At 43.8% G+C, this 19,340-nt stretch overlaps 3 protein-coding genes across 4 annotated transcripts; 1 reads left to right on the top strand and 2 right to left on the bottom strand.

Moving 5' to 3' along the window:
- On the top strand, window positions 1-3,522 carry LOC105565286 (cyclin-dependent kinase 2-like). Its single transcript, XM_012018363.1, has 5 exons — window positions 1-179; window positions 2,338-2,533; window positions 2,605-2,877; window positions 2,974-3,177; window positions 3,261-3,522. The coding sequence occupies exons 1-5, from the start codon at window positions 64-66 to the stop codon at window positions 3,369-3,371; spliced, it is 900 nt and encodes a 299-aa protein (XP_011873753.1). The 5' UTR covers window positions 1-63; the 3' UTR covers window positions 3,372-3,522.
- LOC105565287 (proteoglycan 4-like) lies at window positions 3,378-8,052 on the bottom strand. Its single transcript, XM_012018364.1, has 2 exons — window positions 5,762-8,052; window positions 3,378-5,605 (listed from the first exon to the last, which is right to left on the bottom strand). Exon 2 carries the CDS (start codon window positions 5,549-5,551, stop codon window positions 5,060-5,062), a length of 492 nt encoding a protein of 163 aa, XP_011873754.1. The 5' UTR covers window positions 5,552-5,605; window positions 5,762-8,052; the 3' UTR covers window positions 3,378-5,059.
- A 1,144-nt stretch (window positions 8,053-9,196) lies between these two features.
- LOC105565285 (microtubule-associated protein tau) lies at window positions 9,197-18,902 on the bottom strand. Of its 2 annotated transcripts, XM_012018361.1 has the most exons (9): window positions 18,525-18,902; window positions 15,179-17,111; window positions 14,671-14,711; window positions 14,444-14,558; window positions 13,186-13,394; window positions 12,827-13,012; window positions 11,684-11,725; window positions 10,849-11,010; window positions 9,197-9,663 (listed from the first exon to the last, which is right to left on the bottom strand). In XM_012018361.1, the coding sequence occupies exons 1-9, from the start codon at window positions 18,585-18,587 to the stop codon at window positions 9,580-9,582; spliced, it is 2,835 nt and encodes a 944-aa protein (XP_011873751.1). In that variant the 5' UTR covers window positions 18,588-18,902; the 3' UTR covers window positions 9,197-9,579. The 2 variants fall into 2 exon arrangements, with proteins under 2 accessions (XP_011873751.1, XP_011873752.1); XM_012018362.1 differs by lacking the exon at window positions 11,684-11,725 and having other exon boundaries at window positions 18,525-18,900.
- Between the last annotated feature and the right edge of the window lie 438 nt (window positions 18,903-19,340).

Raw genomic sequence — 19,340 nt, 5'->3', positions numbered from 1 at the left:
GCCCTGGCCGAGGAGCGGCGTCCCCGTGTCCATGGCGGCGGCGGCGGCGGCGACGTTGAGGTTATGGACAACTTCGTGAAAATCGAGAAGATAGGGGAGGGAACGTACGGGGTGGTCTACAAAGCCCGGGACAAGCTGACCGGCAAACTGGTGGCGCTCAAGAAAATCCGTCTAGAGACGTACGTGCGGTCTCGTAAATTTACTCCGAAGCATAAATCTCTCTCTCTCTCTCTCTCCCTTCCCCTCCCACTGTCTGTCTCTTCTCCCGCGGCGTCGAGAATGTTACCCTGTGGACGCGCACCAGGGCGGACTCGACTCCCGGCGAGAGCGTTCGCGAGCGAACGCTCGGAGGCACGTGGGATTTTGTCTCCGAGGGGGATTCGTTGTACGATTCTTCTTTGTTGCCGTCAGAAACTTGGCGGAATCCGGACGAGAGTGAACAATGTAAGAGATCGTTTGTTCGCTCGGTCGTCAGTTGTCTTTCCGAAAGGCTCCTTGCGCTGCACCCTCTTGTCTCTTTGTCGTTGCAAAAGCTGTGTATTATAAGCCGACAGGGACAGTGCAAACCACACTTGTCCCCCCCGCCCTCTCTTTCTTCCCCTCTCTCTCGTATCACACGATAAATATATTAATATTATACTAACTCTTTGAATTGCGCTTCTTAACGGAAGGTACATATTTAAGACGTTTTTCCCAAATTGTTTTTTATACGTAGATTCATAACATGATTATTAGGCTTGTATTAATCTAGCTTGGAACGTCATTTCCACAGCTGTGTATCATTAATATCTCTCTTGTTTTTTTAACGCTTGATACGATACTATTTTAATAAAATATTAATGCATTCTCCACTTGCAAATAATACTTGTGCAAAAGAACTAATTGAAACTTGTAGAGGCGCAAGGATATTTGCATTATTTTCGCAAGTAATCGCATTCGCGCCAATTGGAAAAGGATGCGTCTCTGTACGAGTGGATCGTATTATTAATTTTATTAATAATTTCTAATTTAATCAATAAATATTAATTCTACACGCTAGGGGCGAAGTCGTGAGAGTAATCTTGCGGCGGTGATATTAAGCGCTTCATGGTGTGATCCTGTGTAAATTTAATAGCGTTTAATCCGAATGCCGAGGATGTCGATTCGTCCGCGACTTGACAAAATCGATTCGCGATCAATTCGGCCAGTTTATTCGTACGTGTTTAAAGTGAGATCAGTTTGCAGAATTGCAATATCAGCTGGGCTTTTGCTTGTGCACACTGCTAACACACTGCTAACAATCTGCATATTGGGGTCAGCTGAATCTGCGGGGGCCACGTTACACTAATTTTCGTAGCACCACATTATTCAGCTTGTCCCATTATGCCATGCTCGCCTGGTTTTTTATTTGGTATTTGTCTTTTTTTTTGTGTTTTTTTTTAGTTAATACACTGTAATCATTAATTTAGTAAGATACGTTACGTTAGGATTATTTTTGGGATAAAAACTTTGCGTATGTATGTCTCTATGTATGTATGTACGTACGTATATCTTCTGCAGTTGCAGCATTTTCATTGAAGGTGATATTTTTCCGCAGGCACACAGAGGTCAACCGGAATTGTTTTTATATTACATTATTAGAGGAGAGTCCCCTATTATGAGGCAGGATCCTAATACGGGATAGCGGGGTGTCTGTTAAATCATCAGTTGATTCCACCATGAATCTATTGCCCTTGGAGCGAAATCTGTTTAGTCGCAAATTCACTGTTAGATCGTGTAATCGTTGCGAAAAAAGATTTGTGATTGAACTTGGGCGTTGAAAACCTGCTATCTCATATTGGAAACCTACCTCGTGACAGAGGACTTGCTTCTATATTTGTAAATCAGTAAAGAGGCGTCAATTATCGGCCAGAGCTGGCTCAGTGCTCAAGAATAGCTCTGGTATTTTTAATTGATTTGCACTTCCATCGGTCCCGATTCACTTGTTTACTTTAATGTGTTTTAATGTATTATCATTGTCTTCCCTCACCGATGCAACTTTGATGTTTTAAGTGTTACGTTGTAAGATATTTGTAAGTGATTTTCCGAGCGGAGAGTGTTGCGTTAAGAGATGAGCGAATGACGAATTAAGGCCCGGTCGCACAAAGGGACTTAAGTAGACTTGGAGACGTGAAGAAAGTTTGGCAATCGAGAGCGTAGCAGCTCCGTTTGAAGCAGCTCCGAAAATTTCGATTGGCCGACTGCTTAAGTTTTTTCGTGCGTTCGGGCCTGCAAGGTCTTTACAAACGTATTCCCTTCGGGTGAATTTAAGTCGCGCTCGATTTTGCCACAAGAATTATAGCGCTGCTTTAAAATTAGGGAAAGGGAAGGCGTCCCGTCCACCGCCATTCGGGAGATATCGTTATTGAAAGACCTCGCTCATCCAAACATCATACAGTTGTTCGATGTCGTAGACGGCGACAATCATCTGTACCTGGTGTTTGAATTTCTGCAGCAGGATCTGAAAAAGCTGCTGGACTCCGTTAAGGGCGGCCTGGAGCCAGCTCTCGTTAAGGTAAACGCTGATCTCGCCCGCGACGCCCATAGGTGCGAATCTTTTAAAGACGAGGGCGGTTTGTGTTACAGAGCTATCTGTGCCAGTTGCTGAGAGCAATTTCCTTTTGCCATCTCCGCTGTATATTGCACAGAGACTTAAAGCCGCAGAACTTATTGATAGACCGGGACGGTCATATCAAACTGGCCGACTTCGGACTGGCCAGGATGATTGGCGTCCCGGTTCGCACTTACACGCACGAGGTCGTCACGCTTTGGTATCGCGCGCCGGAGGTCCTCCTGGGCACTAAATTGTACACTTGCGCCCTGGACATATGGAGCCTCGGTTGTATATTCGCAGAAATGGTACGTGAGAAAAGAATTTGCGCGCGACGAGTCCGTGAGTCTTATTGAATGTCGAGATAATACCGCGGCTTCTGCGAAATAACACGATCTTTATAGGCGACCAGGAGAGCTCTGTTTCCCGGAGACTCCGAAATAGATCAGTTATTTAGAATATTTCGCATGCTCGGCACACCGGACGAAACGATCTGGCCAGGGGTGTCGCAGCTTCCGGACTACACATCCAGATTCCCCAGGTGGGAGGCGGCTAACATGAACGACGTTTTACCCAATTTCGAGGATGATGCCAAAGACTTGCTTTTAGTAAGGGAAAAAACCGGCGTCTACCCCGCGAAAGCGCGCGCGTTTTCACGCATATATGCATATCTTTTTTTTTATGTTTGTAGAAAATGCTGACGTACGATCCCAATCAGAGGGTAACCGCAAAGAAGGGATTGAATCATCCTTATTTCGCTGGGGTCAAATTAGTTCCACCTCCACTGCCAAAGAAAAACTGACGTAGATTTTACTGCCGATTGAATTGCTGTATTTTTGTTTTTACATGGAACTTGAGTGTGAAACAACTTTGGATGGAAATAACTTAATATTGCACGTGTTCAAAAGTCTTGACAGTCGAAATATATATATATATATTTTTACTTCTATAAATCTCGCGTATATTAACTTTTGCTTTGTCGATGCTATCTTCCATGCCTTCCTTTCCCTCATTTCCCACTCATTAGATAATAAACATGGATATATTCAATTATATTCTTCAATAATTATATATATATTGCGTATATATATTTTATTTATATATATTTTCGAAAATTATAAGCAAGCCATTAAAAATGTCCTTTTAAAAATACGTGATTTATAATCCAAGTTTCGAGAAATAATAAATGAATTTCGATCAATTCCTTTTATGGCCTAAGAATAACAAGGTAAAACGATATTGCAATCATTCGTCAATTCATTGGTATTTGATGAATGCGTTCCCGACACCCGTTATTCTTCCGCATAAGGAAGATACAAAATTGGAAATTGCACGACTTGAAACGCGTAAGACTTGCAAGCTTCTGTTCCATTCTGTCTCGAACTTTCATTCTATTATACTCTCGAGTCGATCTTCTATTCAGTTAAAATTAGATTTAGAATAAAAAAGTTTATTTTTACTTAAGAGTATAGAGATTTGTTAATAAAAAGAATACGTCTGCTGTAGCAAGTGTAGTTTGTGGCGACTTTCCTATCGTTGGTTTTTCTAAATAACTAATTAGTTTACACTCCCACTTTTATGAAATAAACAGGATGCTCCAGACCTCGTGGTTCCTCTTATTATAGACGCAAGTTCCTTTTAAATCAGTAATATTTTTTATTCCTATGAGATTATGACTCAACTTTTAATGTTGCAAACATTTCATTTCTCATTTGATTTTAATGCAGATATAGAGAAGTTCAAGCATAAACAACAATGGCTCATACACGTATGGTAAAAATCGAAGTAATCGTTAAACAGGTTTATAGTGTCAAAAAAATTATTTAATTAAAGTAGCAAGTGAATAAAATCTTTCTACAAAAAGGCTCATTCAGAGATGGTACATATTAAACGCCAAATTGCTCCCGTTAATAAACAGGCGCAAACCTGTTGGCAGTTAAATATTTCCCTATTTTGAACTTGCTTCCTCCCCCTCACATTAATTTCCTTTCCTTTTTTATTTATCCCTTCTTCCTCTCAATACACTCCTATCCTGGTTATTTACCCTTTATTCCTCATTTTGGTAACGTCATCGATGCTGGTCAACACGATTCCAAGTACCTCTTTTCCTTTTCTATCTCACATGGCACTAATTTTTATTATTTCTTGCGTAATAGACTACGTAGGTTCTTGTATCAATTGTATTCTGTTATCTATCATATGGAAATTTATATCCCTTGTTTTTATATACTGAAGATGATCCAGTTAGGACCAAAATGTTTCTTCACTTGCTACATTAATTAAATAATTGTTTTGACACTATAACCCTGTCCAGGCTCTGAGCCCCTTCTGTGATTATTTAGAGGTTTAAACATTATTGCGAGCAGAAGAACGAAATGAAATTTTTGCCGAGAAAAACGACTTTGAATTAACCGCGGAGAGCACGCGAGGAGTCCGTAGCACCCTGTACTAAAGTACTAGAAAGCCCGTCGTGTTTTTGATTCGATAGCTCTAGTATGCCATTCGGGCGGATTGCGAGGATGGCTCGATCAACTTGGGTAAAGAGATTTTCGCATGAGTTTCGGCAGCCGCTGGGCCTGCTTCTTGTGATATCGGCGAAGACGCGAGTTTCGGAAGACGCAGCTCCTTGGGGGACGGAGTTTTCCTCGGCGTGCTGGGGGATGTTTTTCTGGGTGTGCCAGGCGAGGACTTATCGCCAGCGGATCTAACGCGCAAACTGCTGGGCGGACGCGGGGAAGTTGGCGACCTCCCTGGTGAGCGACCTTTCGGCGTGCCTCTGCTGCTTGTCACATCTGGCGGTGTTTTGGACGCCCGTCCGTTCGCGGGGGTCGAACCCCCCGTTTCCTGCGCGAGTTGCCCTCTGGGCGTCGTGGCTTCCGGAGATCTGGCCAGTCCGCTTCTAACAGCTTGGGGTGTCACGACGGCCGAGGGTGACACGGTGCCACGGGCTTTTGTCGGCGTCGAGGGTGGCGGCTGGGGCATTCCATTGTCGCCGATCTTTGAACCGGTCGGCTGATCCTTCACGGGTGTCTGAATCTGAACGGAATCGCAAGGATCATTTATTTGGAAATATACTCAATAGAATAAGTTGAGTAAAATACATTCGGGTGCATCTAGTAATCTCGTTATTGATCACTTGGCAAGCTGTAATACTCGATGCACCCCATTGTTACGTAGTATGTGCAAACTGACCTTGATTGGCAGGCGGTGAGTGGTAGCGATGCTTTGCGGACCTTGAGTGAATTGCACGTGAGGGTGAGGTACACGCGGTGCGTACTATCCTTTTAAGGGATGGCAAGTTTTCTAAATACGTCTAGTAGATAAGGATATCGATAAGGAAGGACTGAGGAGCCATTCGTGTTTGCCGGTACCGTTCGTGCTAAACTGCGGCGGGAATCAGTTTCAGGGTCGTGCCTACGTCGATACTAAATCTCCGTCTTGTAAATCTCGCACGGAGTGCTTCACTTTTTACTGACAAGCCTGCGAAGTCGGGTTTCTAGTGTTCGAGGCAGTGTCGAAACTCATTTAAATCTTAAAGTGGTACGAAGGAGAATTAATCTAAATAGATCTAATTTGAAAAATCTACTTGTACACTCATTGCCTCGCATTCCTCCAACAGAAGAGAATCAACGCCCAAATTCTGTGAGCAGGGATTTTTTTTAACGGTTCCCTGAAATTGATTATTTTGTATATTTACAAGCGGTACAAATCGTTCGTCCGTCATTTGCAAAGTTTTTATTTTCAAGATTGTAACGTGAATAAATTAAAAAACTAACTAAGTCGGATTAGACGAGTTTTAATGGACCCTGAAAAGAACGTGCTCAAAGAATTCATACTCCTGGACGTTGTGCATCGCGGGACAACGATGTGTGATCTTTCGTCGCGCGTTTCGTGGTATTTATATAATGAGACTAAGTGATTACGTTCTACATGTATTTTTATAAAGATGAGTAAAGATAAATTTTTATAAAGATCGCAGCCACTTCCTCCTCGGCGAGAAACTTTGGGGTGGATGCGGGTGTGTTGAGAGACAACGAACGGATATAAATTTAAAAACAAAAATATTATTACAATGCCTCTCCAGAGCGATTCTAATGCGGGACGCGCTGCGGGCGCGTCGTTACACTATTGCGTTCGTACGAAGTGGTAACTTGTGACAATTACGAGGATCTAAACGTTAATTATCCTTCTCTGCCTTCGTGAAGTATCGCAGTACGTTAATTGAATCAAATTATCTCTTAATAATCCACGTGGAAGCAATACAGTGTAAATAATGTGTTACATATCTTCCCCTCTCTCTCTCTCCCTCTCTTTCTCTCTTTCGCTTACTTTCTCTCTCTTTTTAGCGACGTGTAAATTGCACGAGGTACCTAAGGTAGAGCGTAGTGACGTAAGTGAGAGGTTTTTATTTTTGGCGTGGTCGCACGCATTCTCCGTCTCATCGATCCCTCTTTTCCGTCGACGGACACTCGCCAACTCGCCGATCACCTCCCGATGCTGCTTTCCGCACCAGCGATACTCTATATATGTACTCATGGGATGCAATGTGTGTCGATTACGTATCTACAATTAAGGTTTACACGAATATCTCTCGTATGTCCTGTCGTCTAAGCGCAATCTCGCTAATCGGCCCGATGTACCTGCCGGGTGTCTCGCGCGAAAGTGTCGCGATTCACCTGCGCGTTACACGGCTCTTCTGGCACTTTTCTTCTCGTCCCTCGCGACCTCGTTGCGCCGAGCTTAATCCCGGATAACCGCGCGTGAAGCTCCGAGATACAACGACCTCGCGGCCCTTTCCGTCTCCCGCGGCCGCGGCTGCGACACGGCGCAAAATGAGCCAAGCTATCCACGATTAACCGCCCGGCTCTCTTACGATTCGTCCACGTCGATCGAGATTGCTGTCCGCGCAGTCTTCCGTCTTCTCGAAAATCGTTAGATCGACGACGCGTCGGAGGATCGCGCGCGTCGACGGTAACGCATCGTCTCGTTCGCGATTTAACTACTCGAGATGACGCTCCCCGTAGCTCCGGTGAGATGTCGGCTGTGAAGACTCTTTCATGCGGAAATTAATGTACACGCGTTTGTCTAACGTCTATTCCCCCTAAGAGGACGCGATGGTTCTTTCTGCACGTGTCGTAACGACGCACGGGTTTGTACTTTCGTTGGAATCGTGCAGACACGAAAGCGAATCAAGACACTACCCATACAGCACACAAACGTTGAATCAACATCTCGGAAACCTTCCATTACAACATTGCAATATTGCATCAATGTTACGAAATGTATAGATTCAACGTTGAAAAGATATCGCAAAAACGTCCGATGTCCGCTGAATTGTTATGTGTTGTAAACGTTACAATTCAACATTCAGAAAACATTGTTAAATTATATTGAGTTCAACACTGGTCGCGTTTAACAGAATATTTTTTACAACTGTTGGAAGTGCTGAAATTTAATTATTCCTATAAAAAAATTTCTGATCGGTGCAAAAATATTGTATATATAGTTTTTAAGTATCTATTTGAGTGTTAAAAAATAATAATTTGTTCAAGGTTGTTTTAACAAGCAGCAACATAAAGAATCGATGTACAAACATTAACGTAAATTCAACGTAGAAAAGATATTTATACTTCAGCATTCAACATTGCAACGTTTCAGCAACATTATTTTAACGTTCTGTGTTGTATGGGCTAGCGACGAATTGAAAAACAAGAGCAGTTTTGCACTCGCAAAATTGGATACGACCAGCGATATTGTGAAGTAAAGGAAACAACGTTCACGTTTATAATCTGCTCTATTCTCCGTCGATAGGTTCATTCTCATAGAATTTATCTTCACGCGCATTGCAGGCTTCTTAAGCGATTACATCGTATTGTGACGCATTGGAACAGATAAAATTTATGCATGAGAGAGAGTTAGGTAAATTGCAGTTCGTGATACAATTATGGCACAAATGCGTATCAAAAATCGACAGTTTGCAAATATTAATGTTCGCGTAGCGAGGGCGCACGAGAAACGTCGCGCCAATGATTTAGAAAGTCGCAGAAACGAACGGTGACAAGAATCTTTGAGAGAAAGACAAAGAGCCCACACACGTGTGTGGAAATTATTTCTCAAATCTGTTCCTTCGTCCGTGTATTAAAAAATGAAATATTTTTCTCAGTCCTTTCGCCTCTTTCGCACGATTTGCGTATTTACGTAATTCTGTTCTACATCGAACACGTATTGTTACGGTCGTAGCGTGTTTCCGCGCGACGCACGACGACGTGCTCGCTTAATTTTTCTAAGGATAATTAAAATCGCTACGAACACGGAATGACCCTTGGGAAAATATATCATAGAAAACCTTAAACTTTTACTTTAGAAAGGTAAGAAATATGGAAAGTAAATTTGGACACTTTAAACTTTTATTTAAAGTAAACTTGAGAGCTTACTTTCAGAATTTAAAAGAAACCTTTGAGAATTGTAAAAAGTACGTGATATAATTCATAATATCGCGTGCGGTTTCTTACGAGAAAGTGCTATGCCGCGCGGCCCTCTAGCGGGAACTCCGGCTTGGCTATCTAAAAATTATAATACTAAGTGTCCAAAATCACTCTAAAATTTCTCAAGTAAACTTTTAACTTCTTTAAGCGAACTCTTAGATTTGAAAGATTACTTTTACAAACTTTAATTTTATTTAAAGTAAATTTGCCCAAGGGAAAGATACCCGGGAACCTCGCATTGTACTCGACAACAAATCAACGCGATGATAATACGCGGACGTGTGTTGCCTCGCTCTGTGGATTTAACTCGCCCGTCGCGCAAATTTGCTCGCTCGCGGCGCGAAATAAAATATCGATCGCGATCCTCCTTTCTTCGGAGGAGTCCCGTGCGCCGTCAACGTTTCTCTCGATCGCGCGAGGACAGCGCTCGTTCGTCCTCCAACGGGGGGGGTAGATGGATAAAACGTGATTAATCACATGCAAATGAGATAATTAAAGCGGGTCTATCGGCCGACTTTTCGTGACCTAGCATTCCTGGTTCAGGTTCTCGTCCGAGGCTGGCAGGCCGTTCTTGCCGGAATCGGTGATCGCGCCGGAGGGCACGGGGCTCTGCGGGCACAAGATATCAGGATTAAACCTGCAGCATCCTTGCGAGGTGAATAAATGGACTGAGTAAAACAAACACACATCTCTTAATGCCCTGTTAACCCTTTCATTCAGGCTGTGCGGCAGGCTAGCATTCCATCAATATTGCCATCAAACGTTATTTTTATCATTCAGATAGCGTTTCGAAAGACAAATTCTCCCGTCTCGTGCGGCTTATCTTGATTAGTTGCACAGTGCTACACTTATTCGAGTTAAAATTGATTCCCTCTACACCCACTAGCTTTAATCATAATTTATTCGTTACTTCTTTTGTTTTTCCTTTTCTTTACAAATGAAATCTAGAAAGAGAGAACGGAGAAACAATTGCACTCCGATTAAGTTTAATCGTTATGATTACAGCGCAAGGGTAACAACCCTTAATCTGACGTGTTATGGAGACCGCGATTACATAATCGCGATAAGAGCAAGTAACAATCAGCAGAAACAGTTCAAGTCGGTAGAGAACGCGATGTGAAAAGTAGAAGAGAGGCGGAAAAGTAGACGAAGCGTCGCGCGTATGAAAACAGATTTGGATCAAGCAGACAATCAGCGAACAATATTTTTACATACAATTAACTTCTTTTTAAACAAAGAATTTCCTCCAATTTCAGGGAAAACGTCTCATACTATAGGTCTATTTTTTACAGCTCAACTGGCTGCGCTGGTTCAAAGTTTATATCTTTCTTCTCCCAATGCGGAGAGAGATAAGCTCTGAACTCTATGTGCAGCCAGTGCAGTCAGCAAGAACAGGTACAATATTGCGCGGTCAGAAATATGAAACATTTGACGAGTAAAGAACTTTCTAACGTTTATACTTCAGAGATCAATTTCTTCCATCAAAGAACTTTTTAAATAAATGTTTACGTCGTCGAAATATATTGATTTTTGATAATTATTTACCTATGCGAGCCAATGTGCTGTGCATTACGAGTACGCGTGCAACGCGTGTTTAAGCACGTGAGTGCAGATATGGAATAGCGAAAAATCTCGAGAAGTAACGTTATTAGGCTGGAACTTTTCGTCGTTGCAACGTGCTCTGGCGAGAGGACACTTTCGCCAGAGGTTCTCTCGTGTAAAAGTTTTCGAGAAAGAGAAGTAACGAAGTTTTGCGATGAAATTATTCTCAAGACTTTTTGCGCAGAGACGTACCTGGGACCCGCTGCCGTTGACGCTCTCAACGTTGGAACTCGTCTGCCGGAGATAATCTCTGTCGTTGAAGATCTTTTTGTCGCCACCGCCCGGCTTGTGCTTCACGTTGTCCAATGAACCGATTTTGCTTTCGGCCTTGACATCTACCTTTTGCGTCGGGATCTGGGAAGAGAAACGACAAGCCGTATTACTCATTTGTTATTAAAACCCTATTTGAGAAGCGGCTAGAGGAAAGTGAGAATAAAAGGCTAAAAATACAAATTTTCCTCCGTTTTTCTCGGGTAATCGAATAGACGATAATAGAATATATTTATAACAATATTAGCTCGTCAGTGAAATTAGATTTAACACGGAATTGACCAAGAGTGCAGATATAAATTTGGAAACATGCAGAAAGACATGCTTAGACCTTCCATCCAACATACATTTTACTTACTCACGTCTATATCCCCGGCGATATAGATAGAACTTTACCACTTTATTGCAAAGTGATGATAAGCACATTTTCGTATCTCGTAAATCGTGAAGGTAAACTGGTTGATCCATCACGCTGATTATAAATAGCGATTTCCTGCGCGGGAATATCGATGTAGGCGATATATGCAGTCGCACGCTCGTTTCACTAATCTCGTTTCGCTTGCTTTACTTCCACGATTTTGACGAAGTACGAGAAATTAGTTTCAGTCATGATGTCATGATCAGACGACGAAGGCCGTAATGAACAAAGAGCGGAGTGGGGAAGAGAGAGAGAGAGAGAGAGAAATAGAGAAAGAGAAAGCGACACGTGGTACACCTAATTTCCACGCTACTTTGCTAGGCTGCATGATATACTTACGTCGTTCTTCGCTTCCTGCGGTGTCTTTGGTGAAGTTGCGGACTGAACATCAAGAAATAACAATGACTTATTAATAATGACAATGGACAACACATGCGTACGAATTAGCTGCACAATTGGGCTTTGCGGTCTCCAATGACATCGTTTCTCTGTTCGGGTTCTTAAGGAAATTAACGATGCTGCGCTTGGGGCGGACCAACAAACGTTCTTCTTCGCTAGAAATCTCGGACTATTGCGAACTAATAATTCCAAATTGAATTGTTTTCCCGAGCGCCTATCGCGTGGAAATGTTCGGAATGGATTCCGAGCGAAATTATTCCGCTTTCCCCAGAAAACGCAATAGAAATCTAGGGAAGAAATGGAACAATTCCGATCGTTCCGAAAAATTTCATAACGCGTGCCCAGGTCTGCGAAATCGTGTACAACTCGAAATTATTAATTCCGCTTTGAGACGGTCAAAACACGTATATAGCTGTCCCCTTGCTGGATCATCATTCTTCTTTCAAAACTAATAACTTTGTTCAGGATATATGTATATATGTTTTACTACCTATGCCAGCATTCCGCATGCAATGAAATTTGGACTAGCGCATTACTGGGTAATTATCTCGGATATTTTTGTGACATAAAATGAACGAAGCGAGCGCTGCATTCGTAATGGATTCTATGCCAATTAAGCGTCTGTCGCCGGAACAACCATCTGTCCATGTGAATCGTGAAGAAGTAATATTTGTGTAAAAATGAAAATGTAATCAATTTCTATGACGTGTACGACTCCTTCGTTCAATTAATTATGAAACATCAAGGGTAAAGTACTGATAATACGAGTGTGATTGTAAACGCATACATATAAATGCATGCAATAAATTGTTAATAATTATTTTTGGGGTTAATTGCTCGATGCAGAGAATGACATGGCCGTGCACGTATCGAAGCGTCATTAGGATTGAAAACAATACTTTTATATTCAAGCTAAGAATTTCGATTAGCCAAGAATGTCATTCAATGTTCGTTTGTACGCAGTAATGGATCAGAAGAGTAGAAAAAATGGATTAATAAACTAGAAAATGTATATAACTGGCTTATAGTAAAAATGGTTTTAAACTACAAGTTGCAGAGACGTGATATTCCAATAAATTTCACCTTGACAGCGCCGCCACCAGGAACGTGCTTCGCGTTATCTTTGGATCCGACTTTTGGCTTCGCTTTATCTTTGAAGTCGAGCTTTACCGTTTCGATCTTCTTGTCGCCGCCGCCTGGCTTGTAAGTTGTATTGTCCAAGGAGCCCACTTTGGACTTGGCGTTCCATTGAAGTTTCACTTGGGATATCTGTGATTGAAATTTGATGACATTTATAACAATGCTCGACATAGGTTTGCTTCTAGACGCTATTGTTTAATGAACATCGGAGAGAAAAAGATGTTTCTCAAGAAACGTGGGAGTAATTTTTTCTTATTGGCAATAGGGTGATTAATTCAATACCGAAGTCGAAAGGGATCAACCTTTTTGTCGCCACCGCTGGGCGTGTATTTGTCGTTCTTCGCGGCGATCTTCGGTTGCGCTTTGCTGAAGTCAAGCTTCCTGTTCTCAATTTTCACTTTACCGCCGCCCGGCTTGTAACTCGCGTTGTCTAGAGAACCGATCTTCGACCGTACAACCTTCAAGTTCGGGGAGGGCGCAGCGCCGACTTGAACTTTATTCATCGGCAGCTCTGCAGGATTGAAAGATTCGTTTGGACGCACGTTCCGTTAATGTAATATGACTTTTTAAACATTGTCCTTACTCTAATTCTTTCTATGGCATTCAGTCCGATTTCTCAGCGATGTAAAATAGATGCTATTATATTTATGTGAAACGAGAGGACCAACGTTAGCGATATTAATAGCGAATTCGGTTGCTCGCACTGGTGCGCACTCAGTACACACTAAGGTCTATTTATAGTCAATTTTTACACTTAACTTCTTCAAAGAGTATTTAGCCAAAAAGTGAAAAGATAAATATGAGTTTACAATAGTAGTATTAAAAAATAGAGAAAAAAATTTCAAATCAAACCTCAGTAATGTTCGGACGTGCACTTATTCTTATCTTTTGACTCTATCTCACGGATGACTCGCTTGTCTACGAATTTTTCTTGTTTTCTTATTTGTATTGTTACTTAAAAAGGACCCGAAGTAAGGTCCAAACGTTGTAACGAATTCAATAAAATTTGCCAGTTGGGTTGACAACAAGCCTACTTTTTAAAGAAAAGTAAAGGCTGATTTATGGAGGCCTTGTTCTTTAATAATTTATGCCCGAACTGATAAAGAAAAAATATATTTTATTTATCACATTGCCTATTCTGTAATACGTAAAATCCGATTTCACTGAAATATAGATATGACTTTTCAGGATCTGGAAGACATCTCTCAGATATCCAAGCGATATCTGAATAGTTTTTTGTATCAGATATTGTAACATTTAGATATCTCCCAGATACTTTTGTGACTTTTTTTGGTGTGTAGGAAGAGAAGGCTTGTCCATCTTACAATATTGGGTCAATATTGAGAATACTAGATTTACATTATTTCCAATATTGTGCCAATATATTGTGCTATTAGGGATCTTTCGATATAAAAATTGACTATAAGCAAGCCTTAGCGTGCACTCAGTGTGCACTAGTGCAAGCAACCGAATTCGCTGTAAGATATAACAACTAAGTACTTTAGTATTGATGGCATATGTTAGAAATAGAGCTCAAACCACTGTGGAACAGAAACTTACTTTTTTTCTCTTGAGCAGTCGAAGGTCCGTCGGGGGTTCGCGGTAATGATTTTGCGGATTTCGTAGGCGACCCTGCGTTCGATCTTTTGTCGGCATCCCCATCCGTGCTCAGCGCCTATTTGGAATGATTTTAATATATCGGAAAGAGATATTTCTGAGACATGGTATAAAAATAGAAGGAAAGGAGAGCTGTATGTATAGAGATAAGTGTAATTTAAGATATTTACCCCGCTGCCTTGCGAGTCCCTTGTTCTACCGTTTTGGACCGCTGTGAGAAGAAAAACAATACATTATTACGTCGCAATGGGTAAAAGACGCAAGTAAAAGTACGCGTACGTCAAAATCGTGCCGCACCGAAGCAAGTCTCGAGAATCTCAAATGGGAGTAGTTCAATTCCCTAGTAGCACAGTGCATTGACCAAACATTGGTTAAACATCGGCCCAATATTTGGTTGTACCGAGCCAATATTTAGCCAATGCGCTGTGCTACTAGGGTTTTTTGGTTCTCATCAATATGTTTTATATAAATTTAAAATGTTCTGCAACAGAAACAGAATTTCCCTGTTTGCGAAATTTCTTTTTATATCTTTCTTATAATTCCCGGGGCCTTTCCCGGTGGAGGGACGGAAATGGCTCCTCTGAATCTTTAAAAAGCGAGCGATTGCAAACAAATTAACATTTGCGAAGCGAATCGGGATCTGCTCTGTTCTCAATTCAATTTGCGCACCAGCGCGACCTTTTTTCTCCGCAGCTTTCTTCTCGTCGTCCGGTCTCGCCGATGTTTGCGCGCGCGGAGTCTTGGACGTTAGAGAGGTGGGCTTCGACGCCGCTGTCTTGTTCGCCATTTCCATCGCCTTTTCAACGGCCGAGTCTTCGACGAAGGACGTTTTCTTCTTCCCGTCCTCTGTCCGTTTCCCACTATCGACGGGAGACTTCGGTGATCGAGGGCCGTGGCTGGAGGACAGCGTTCTCTGCTGCCCGTTATCGTAGCCCTTTATACCCTCGGGCGACCTCGGCGAGATCAATCCTGACGGTTTGTCTCGATTCCCCGGTGTCGTGGGTGACCTCGGCGACTTGCCGCTCGTCGAACTCAACGATGACGCTGGTCTACTAGACTCTTTCACCCGCAGAGCGCCTTCGGCGGGTTTGTCCGGCTCGGCCTCATCGTTGCTCGGTTCCATTCCAGCTCGAGGTGTACTCGACCTGTCGGGCTCTTTCTCCGCATTCGGAGACGGCGCCAACTGCGAAGCCGGCGTACTCGCGCGCGACTTTTCTGGCGCCTTCTCTGGTGTTCTCGATTCCTGTTCCGCGTTTCCGAACGATTCTAAACCGGCTGGGGTACTCGAGCGCGACTTATCCGGAGTCTTGACCGGCGTCCGCGACTCCCGTTCTGCGTTTCCAGGCGGCTCCAGTCGGGCCGGAGTGCCGGAACGCGATTTATCCGGATTCCTGTCCTGTTCCGCGTTCCTAGGCGTATCCAGATAAGACGGGGTGACAGATCGCGAACTGTCCGAAGACTTCGAAGGAATCTTCATGCTCTGTTCAACGTTCTTGAGCGCGTCGTTGGTGTTATACGGGCTGCTGGGCTTTTTTATCTCCTCGGATACCGATGCAGCGTTGATCTCTCTACTCGACGGCGGTCTGCCATCGGGCGGTTCCTCTCTTTTTCGCTCTTTATCACTGCTTACTGCAGAGGATGGTCTGCTCTGAGAAAAGTAAGTCGCCGTATCATCGACGTTAGCAGAAATTGGTCTTGAGTCCATTCTTTCCACCTTATCCTCGATAGCCGTTCCCGGTCGGCTCGTAGGTCTACTGGCGTCATCGACTCTCCTCGGGGTTGAGGGCGATTTGGAGCCGTTCACCAACCCCTCGGGAGCACCGTCGCCATTGTGTCGCGGCGACTTCTTGTTATCCATCACGACATCGTCGTCGTCGTCATTCTCGCCGTTCTCGCGAACATCGGACCTCTTTCTCTGCAGATAACCCTCCGGCTTATCAACACCCGCGCCGGTCTCATTGATGTCCGCCATTTTCTCGATGACGATGCGCGGTCGTGTCGGTTGCTTGAGCTCCTCGTTTGACAAAAGATGCTGCCGCTGCAGGCTCAGCAGCGAGTCATTTCTCAGTAACTGCCGCGGGAAAACGGATTCTTGGCTGGGTCGTCGCGGTTCGCCCTGGGGAGGCGCGACGTCCGGTCGCTGAAATCGCGGATCGCCGCCCCGCTGCTGTTGTTGCTGCTGTTGTTGCTGCTGTTGCTGCTGCTGCTGCTGCTGCTGCTGCTGCTGTGCCTGATACGCCTGTTGGTTAACAGCGAAGGGTGGCCGTTGACCTCCCGCTCCCTGCGGCGGAGGACCTCGGATCCCCGGAGAGTACGCGAAACGTTGATTCGGGGGTAGCAGCGGATTCTGCGGTGGCAGCTGGCCAGGTTGCGGCGACCTTGGAGGGAAAGAGCCCCCCGGTGGCCTTGGTGGACCGTAGGGTCTGAGCTGCACGAACTGACCCGAGGCTGGCGGTGGACCTAGAGAGGAACGGCTGTCCAGTCGCCGTAATGGTGGTCCCGGCCGAGGTGCGCCTATGGGACCATTATTTATCGAATTTCTGGGAGACGGAGGGGGACCTGGCGGTCGCGCCTGAAATCCTTGCGGTGGTAAAGGAACGTTTGGCTTCACCTGCGGAAAAATAGCATGCGTCGCGTACATCTGTGCGGGAATTCGTCGGTGAGTCTAGCTGCTGTGATAAATCAGTTTCGCAGAGAACGCGACGAACTTGGCAGTCGCTTGGGGTACTCGCGTTACAAATAAGCGATTTACGTTCTTTCATCCGGAAAACGCGGGGTACTGAATACTCGATATTTGTCTATTTAGTAACCTGCCGGACTGTTCGGGCCCAGTGTATTATTTTCACGACCGCAGTGCTTCGCAGTTTGGTTGAAACGCGGGAATTGGAGACGCCGCGATCTGGCGAGGTCAGTTTTTAATGCTATAGACATATTTATCATCAGGCCAAGCTGGCAGTCACGCTTTTATTCGTCGTGAAGAAATATGGAGATTATATTCGTGCGTTTCTATATTCGAAATCTGAATTCCCTACTTGAAAGCCAGGACGAATCTGTTCCAAGTTTCTCTCGTTGAAACGTCGATCTTATCTTCTCTCTGTTAAACGGATCTAAGCGAATTGTTGATACCTTGATTCGAGTCATTATAGTCAAGCCTGAAACGCGCGATTTGGCACCGAAGGCGTTCGCGACGCGATTACAATCCGACTCCTAATCTCGAGCGACATTGGCACATGGAGAAACGGAACCGAAGGTTATCGGTGCAACGAGGCACAAATTGTGATCGACAGTATTAACCTTGACCCTCGTCCCATCGATCTTACCGTCGTGCCGCGGTTCGAATTGCGGGCGTACAAAAGTTGACTCAATTTTCCGCGTCATCCTGTAGTTAACTTCCGACGCGAAACCACCGTGGACTTTCTGCGAATCTCGAGTGGCGCGTCTTAGCCCCGCGCGTGCTAGCAATTGTTTACCAGCATCGTCGGTATCTTCGCAAGTCCGCCTTTCAGTTTCCCAACGCGATGTTTCATGCCGCGGGCCAATCCGCGCGACGTAAATTATATATAAACTCACTACGAGTTACAATGTAGAAACCGCGAGAGAGCTACGGTCGCTAACGGGAGCCGAAATTCGTGAAACAGTGGCCCTGAGTTTATCGATCTTTTGATAATGCGGGTCGGTGACGTCTCGCCGTGCCGTTTCCACCGTGCCTGCCACCGTTTTACTTTTGGCTCATTATGGGATCGAGCCACGAACGACTCGACTGCCACTGCGATTCATTCGCCACGAGGGATGTTACGTTCGCGGCCAAAACCCTCGTTATTATTATATACAAAAGAGTTGTAATTGTTTTACACCAACTCTTTTTATTGGCGGGATTGAGCTTATTAATTTTGTTTAGAATTAGAGAACGCAACACAATAGACACAGAATTACAAAGAAGAAACGCAATCTCTGTCAGTGTCAGTGGATTCTGTTAATGATCGTCGATCGTGTTAACGTTTCGCTCTCGTTCTCTATTGCTTACCATAGTTTCTCCGTGGTCCGAAGCAGGTTCGGCCACTCTGTTCGCGGTTTCCTGCGAGTCCATATCAATTTCTTTCACGTACTCTTATGGGTATACCTCAACCTCGCCTTCGGACAATATGGTTCCCCGTAAACCTGTTGCGTAAACATGTGACCAGCGAGTCTTCGTCAAGGTTCACGAACCAAGCGATCGACACCAGTGCCGCTACGTAGTGAATGAATGTCGCAGCGTGTCAGACGAGGACTACCCTTGTCTCGCACTACTAGAGACACTGCATTACGTATGCACGACGTACGCACGTGAGAAAAGCGGCGAGAAGGGTATCGGAAATGTGCCAGAAGGAAACACATTTTATATACCAGAAGCGAGCTAACGAGGAGTAGCTTCAATATTAAATTTCAAACGTGAGAAAAAGGACGGAAGAAAATAATTTTACGTTTAACCGCAGGGGAAAAATGTAATTGATAAATTAGATCGAATCTTGGACAGTCTGAAAAATTGTGTCGCGCTACGACATTTTATAAGACATAAATATTGGCGCGTAGTATTTATTGTTACGTTTGTTATTTAAAAAGCTTAATCTTCTGTCAACGCGGGAAACTTAGTAAATGTTGCAATGATAAATTAATACTTAATTAAAATTTACCGATGAAAAATTGCATAACATTCTGCTATTGTGTAGTAGGGGAACCCGGGGCATAACGGGAACGCTAAGGTTAAAATTAATTTTAAACAAAATGAAAATACATAAATGAATTATTTTTTTACGAAAATATTCTTTGAAATGTCTACTATAAGAAAAAAAATGGTTTTACT

This window comes from Vollenhovia emeryi, unplaced genomic scaffold (assembly GCF_000949405.1).
Source record: "Vollenhovia emeryi isolate VEMERY1.0 unplaced genomic scaffold, V.emery_V1.0 DF939154.1, whole genome shotgun sequence".
In the NCBI taxonomy this organism is placed as follows: Eukaryota; Metazoa; Arthropoda; class Insecta; order Hymenoptera; family Formicidae; genus Vollenhovia; species Vollenhovia emeryi.
The sequence above is the reverse complement of the archived record's forward strand: the minus strand, read 5'-3'. Positions and strand labels throughout refer to the sequence as shown.

Excerpts from the sequence above, each read along its gene's own strand:
- LOC105565285 (XM_012018361.1), bottom strand. The coding sequence starts at position 18,587 with ATGGACTCGCAGGAAACCGCGAACAGAGTGGCCGAACCTGCTTCGGAC. Across the intron at positions 14,559-14,670 it reads GGGACTCGCAAGGCAGCGGG|GCGCTGAGCACGGATGGGGA; the intron begins GTAAATATCTTA and ends CATTCCAAATAG. Across the intron at positions 9,664-10,848 it reads TCAACGGCAGCGGGTCCCAG|AGCCCCGTGCCCTCCGGCGC; the intron begins GTACGTCTCTGC and ends TTGTGCCCGCAG.
- LOC105565287 (XM_012018364.1), bottom strand. The coding sequence starts at position 5,551 with ATGCCCCAGCCGCCACCCTCGACGCCGACAAAAGCCCGTGGCACCGTG.
- LOC105565286 (XM_012018363.1), top strand. The coding sequence starts at position 64 with ATGGACAACTTCGTGAAAATCGAGAAGATAGGGGAGGGAACGTACGGG. Across the intron at positions 2,534-2,604 it reads TGGAGCCAGCTCTCGTTAAG|AGCTATCTGTGCCAGTTGCT; the intron begins GTAAACGCTGAT and ends TTTGTGTTACAG. Across the intron at positions 2,878-2,973 it reads GTTGTATATTCGCAGAAATG|GCGACCAGGAGAGCTCTGTT; the intron begins GTACGTGAGAAA and ends CGATCTTTATAG.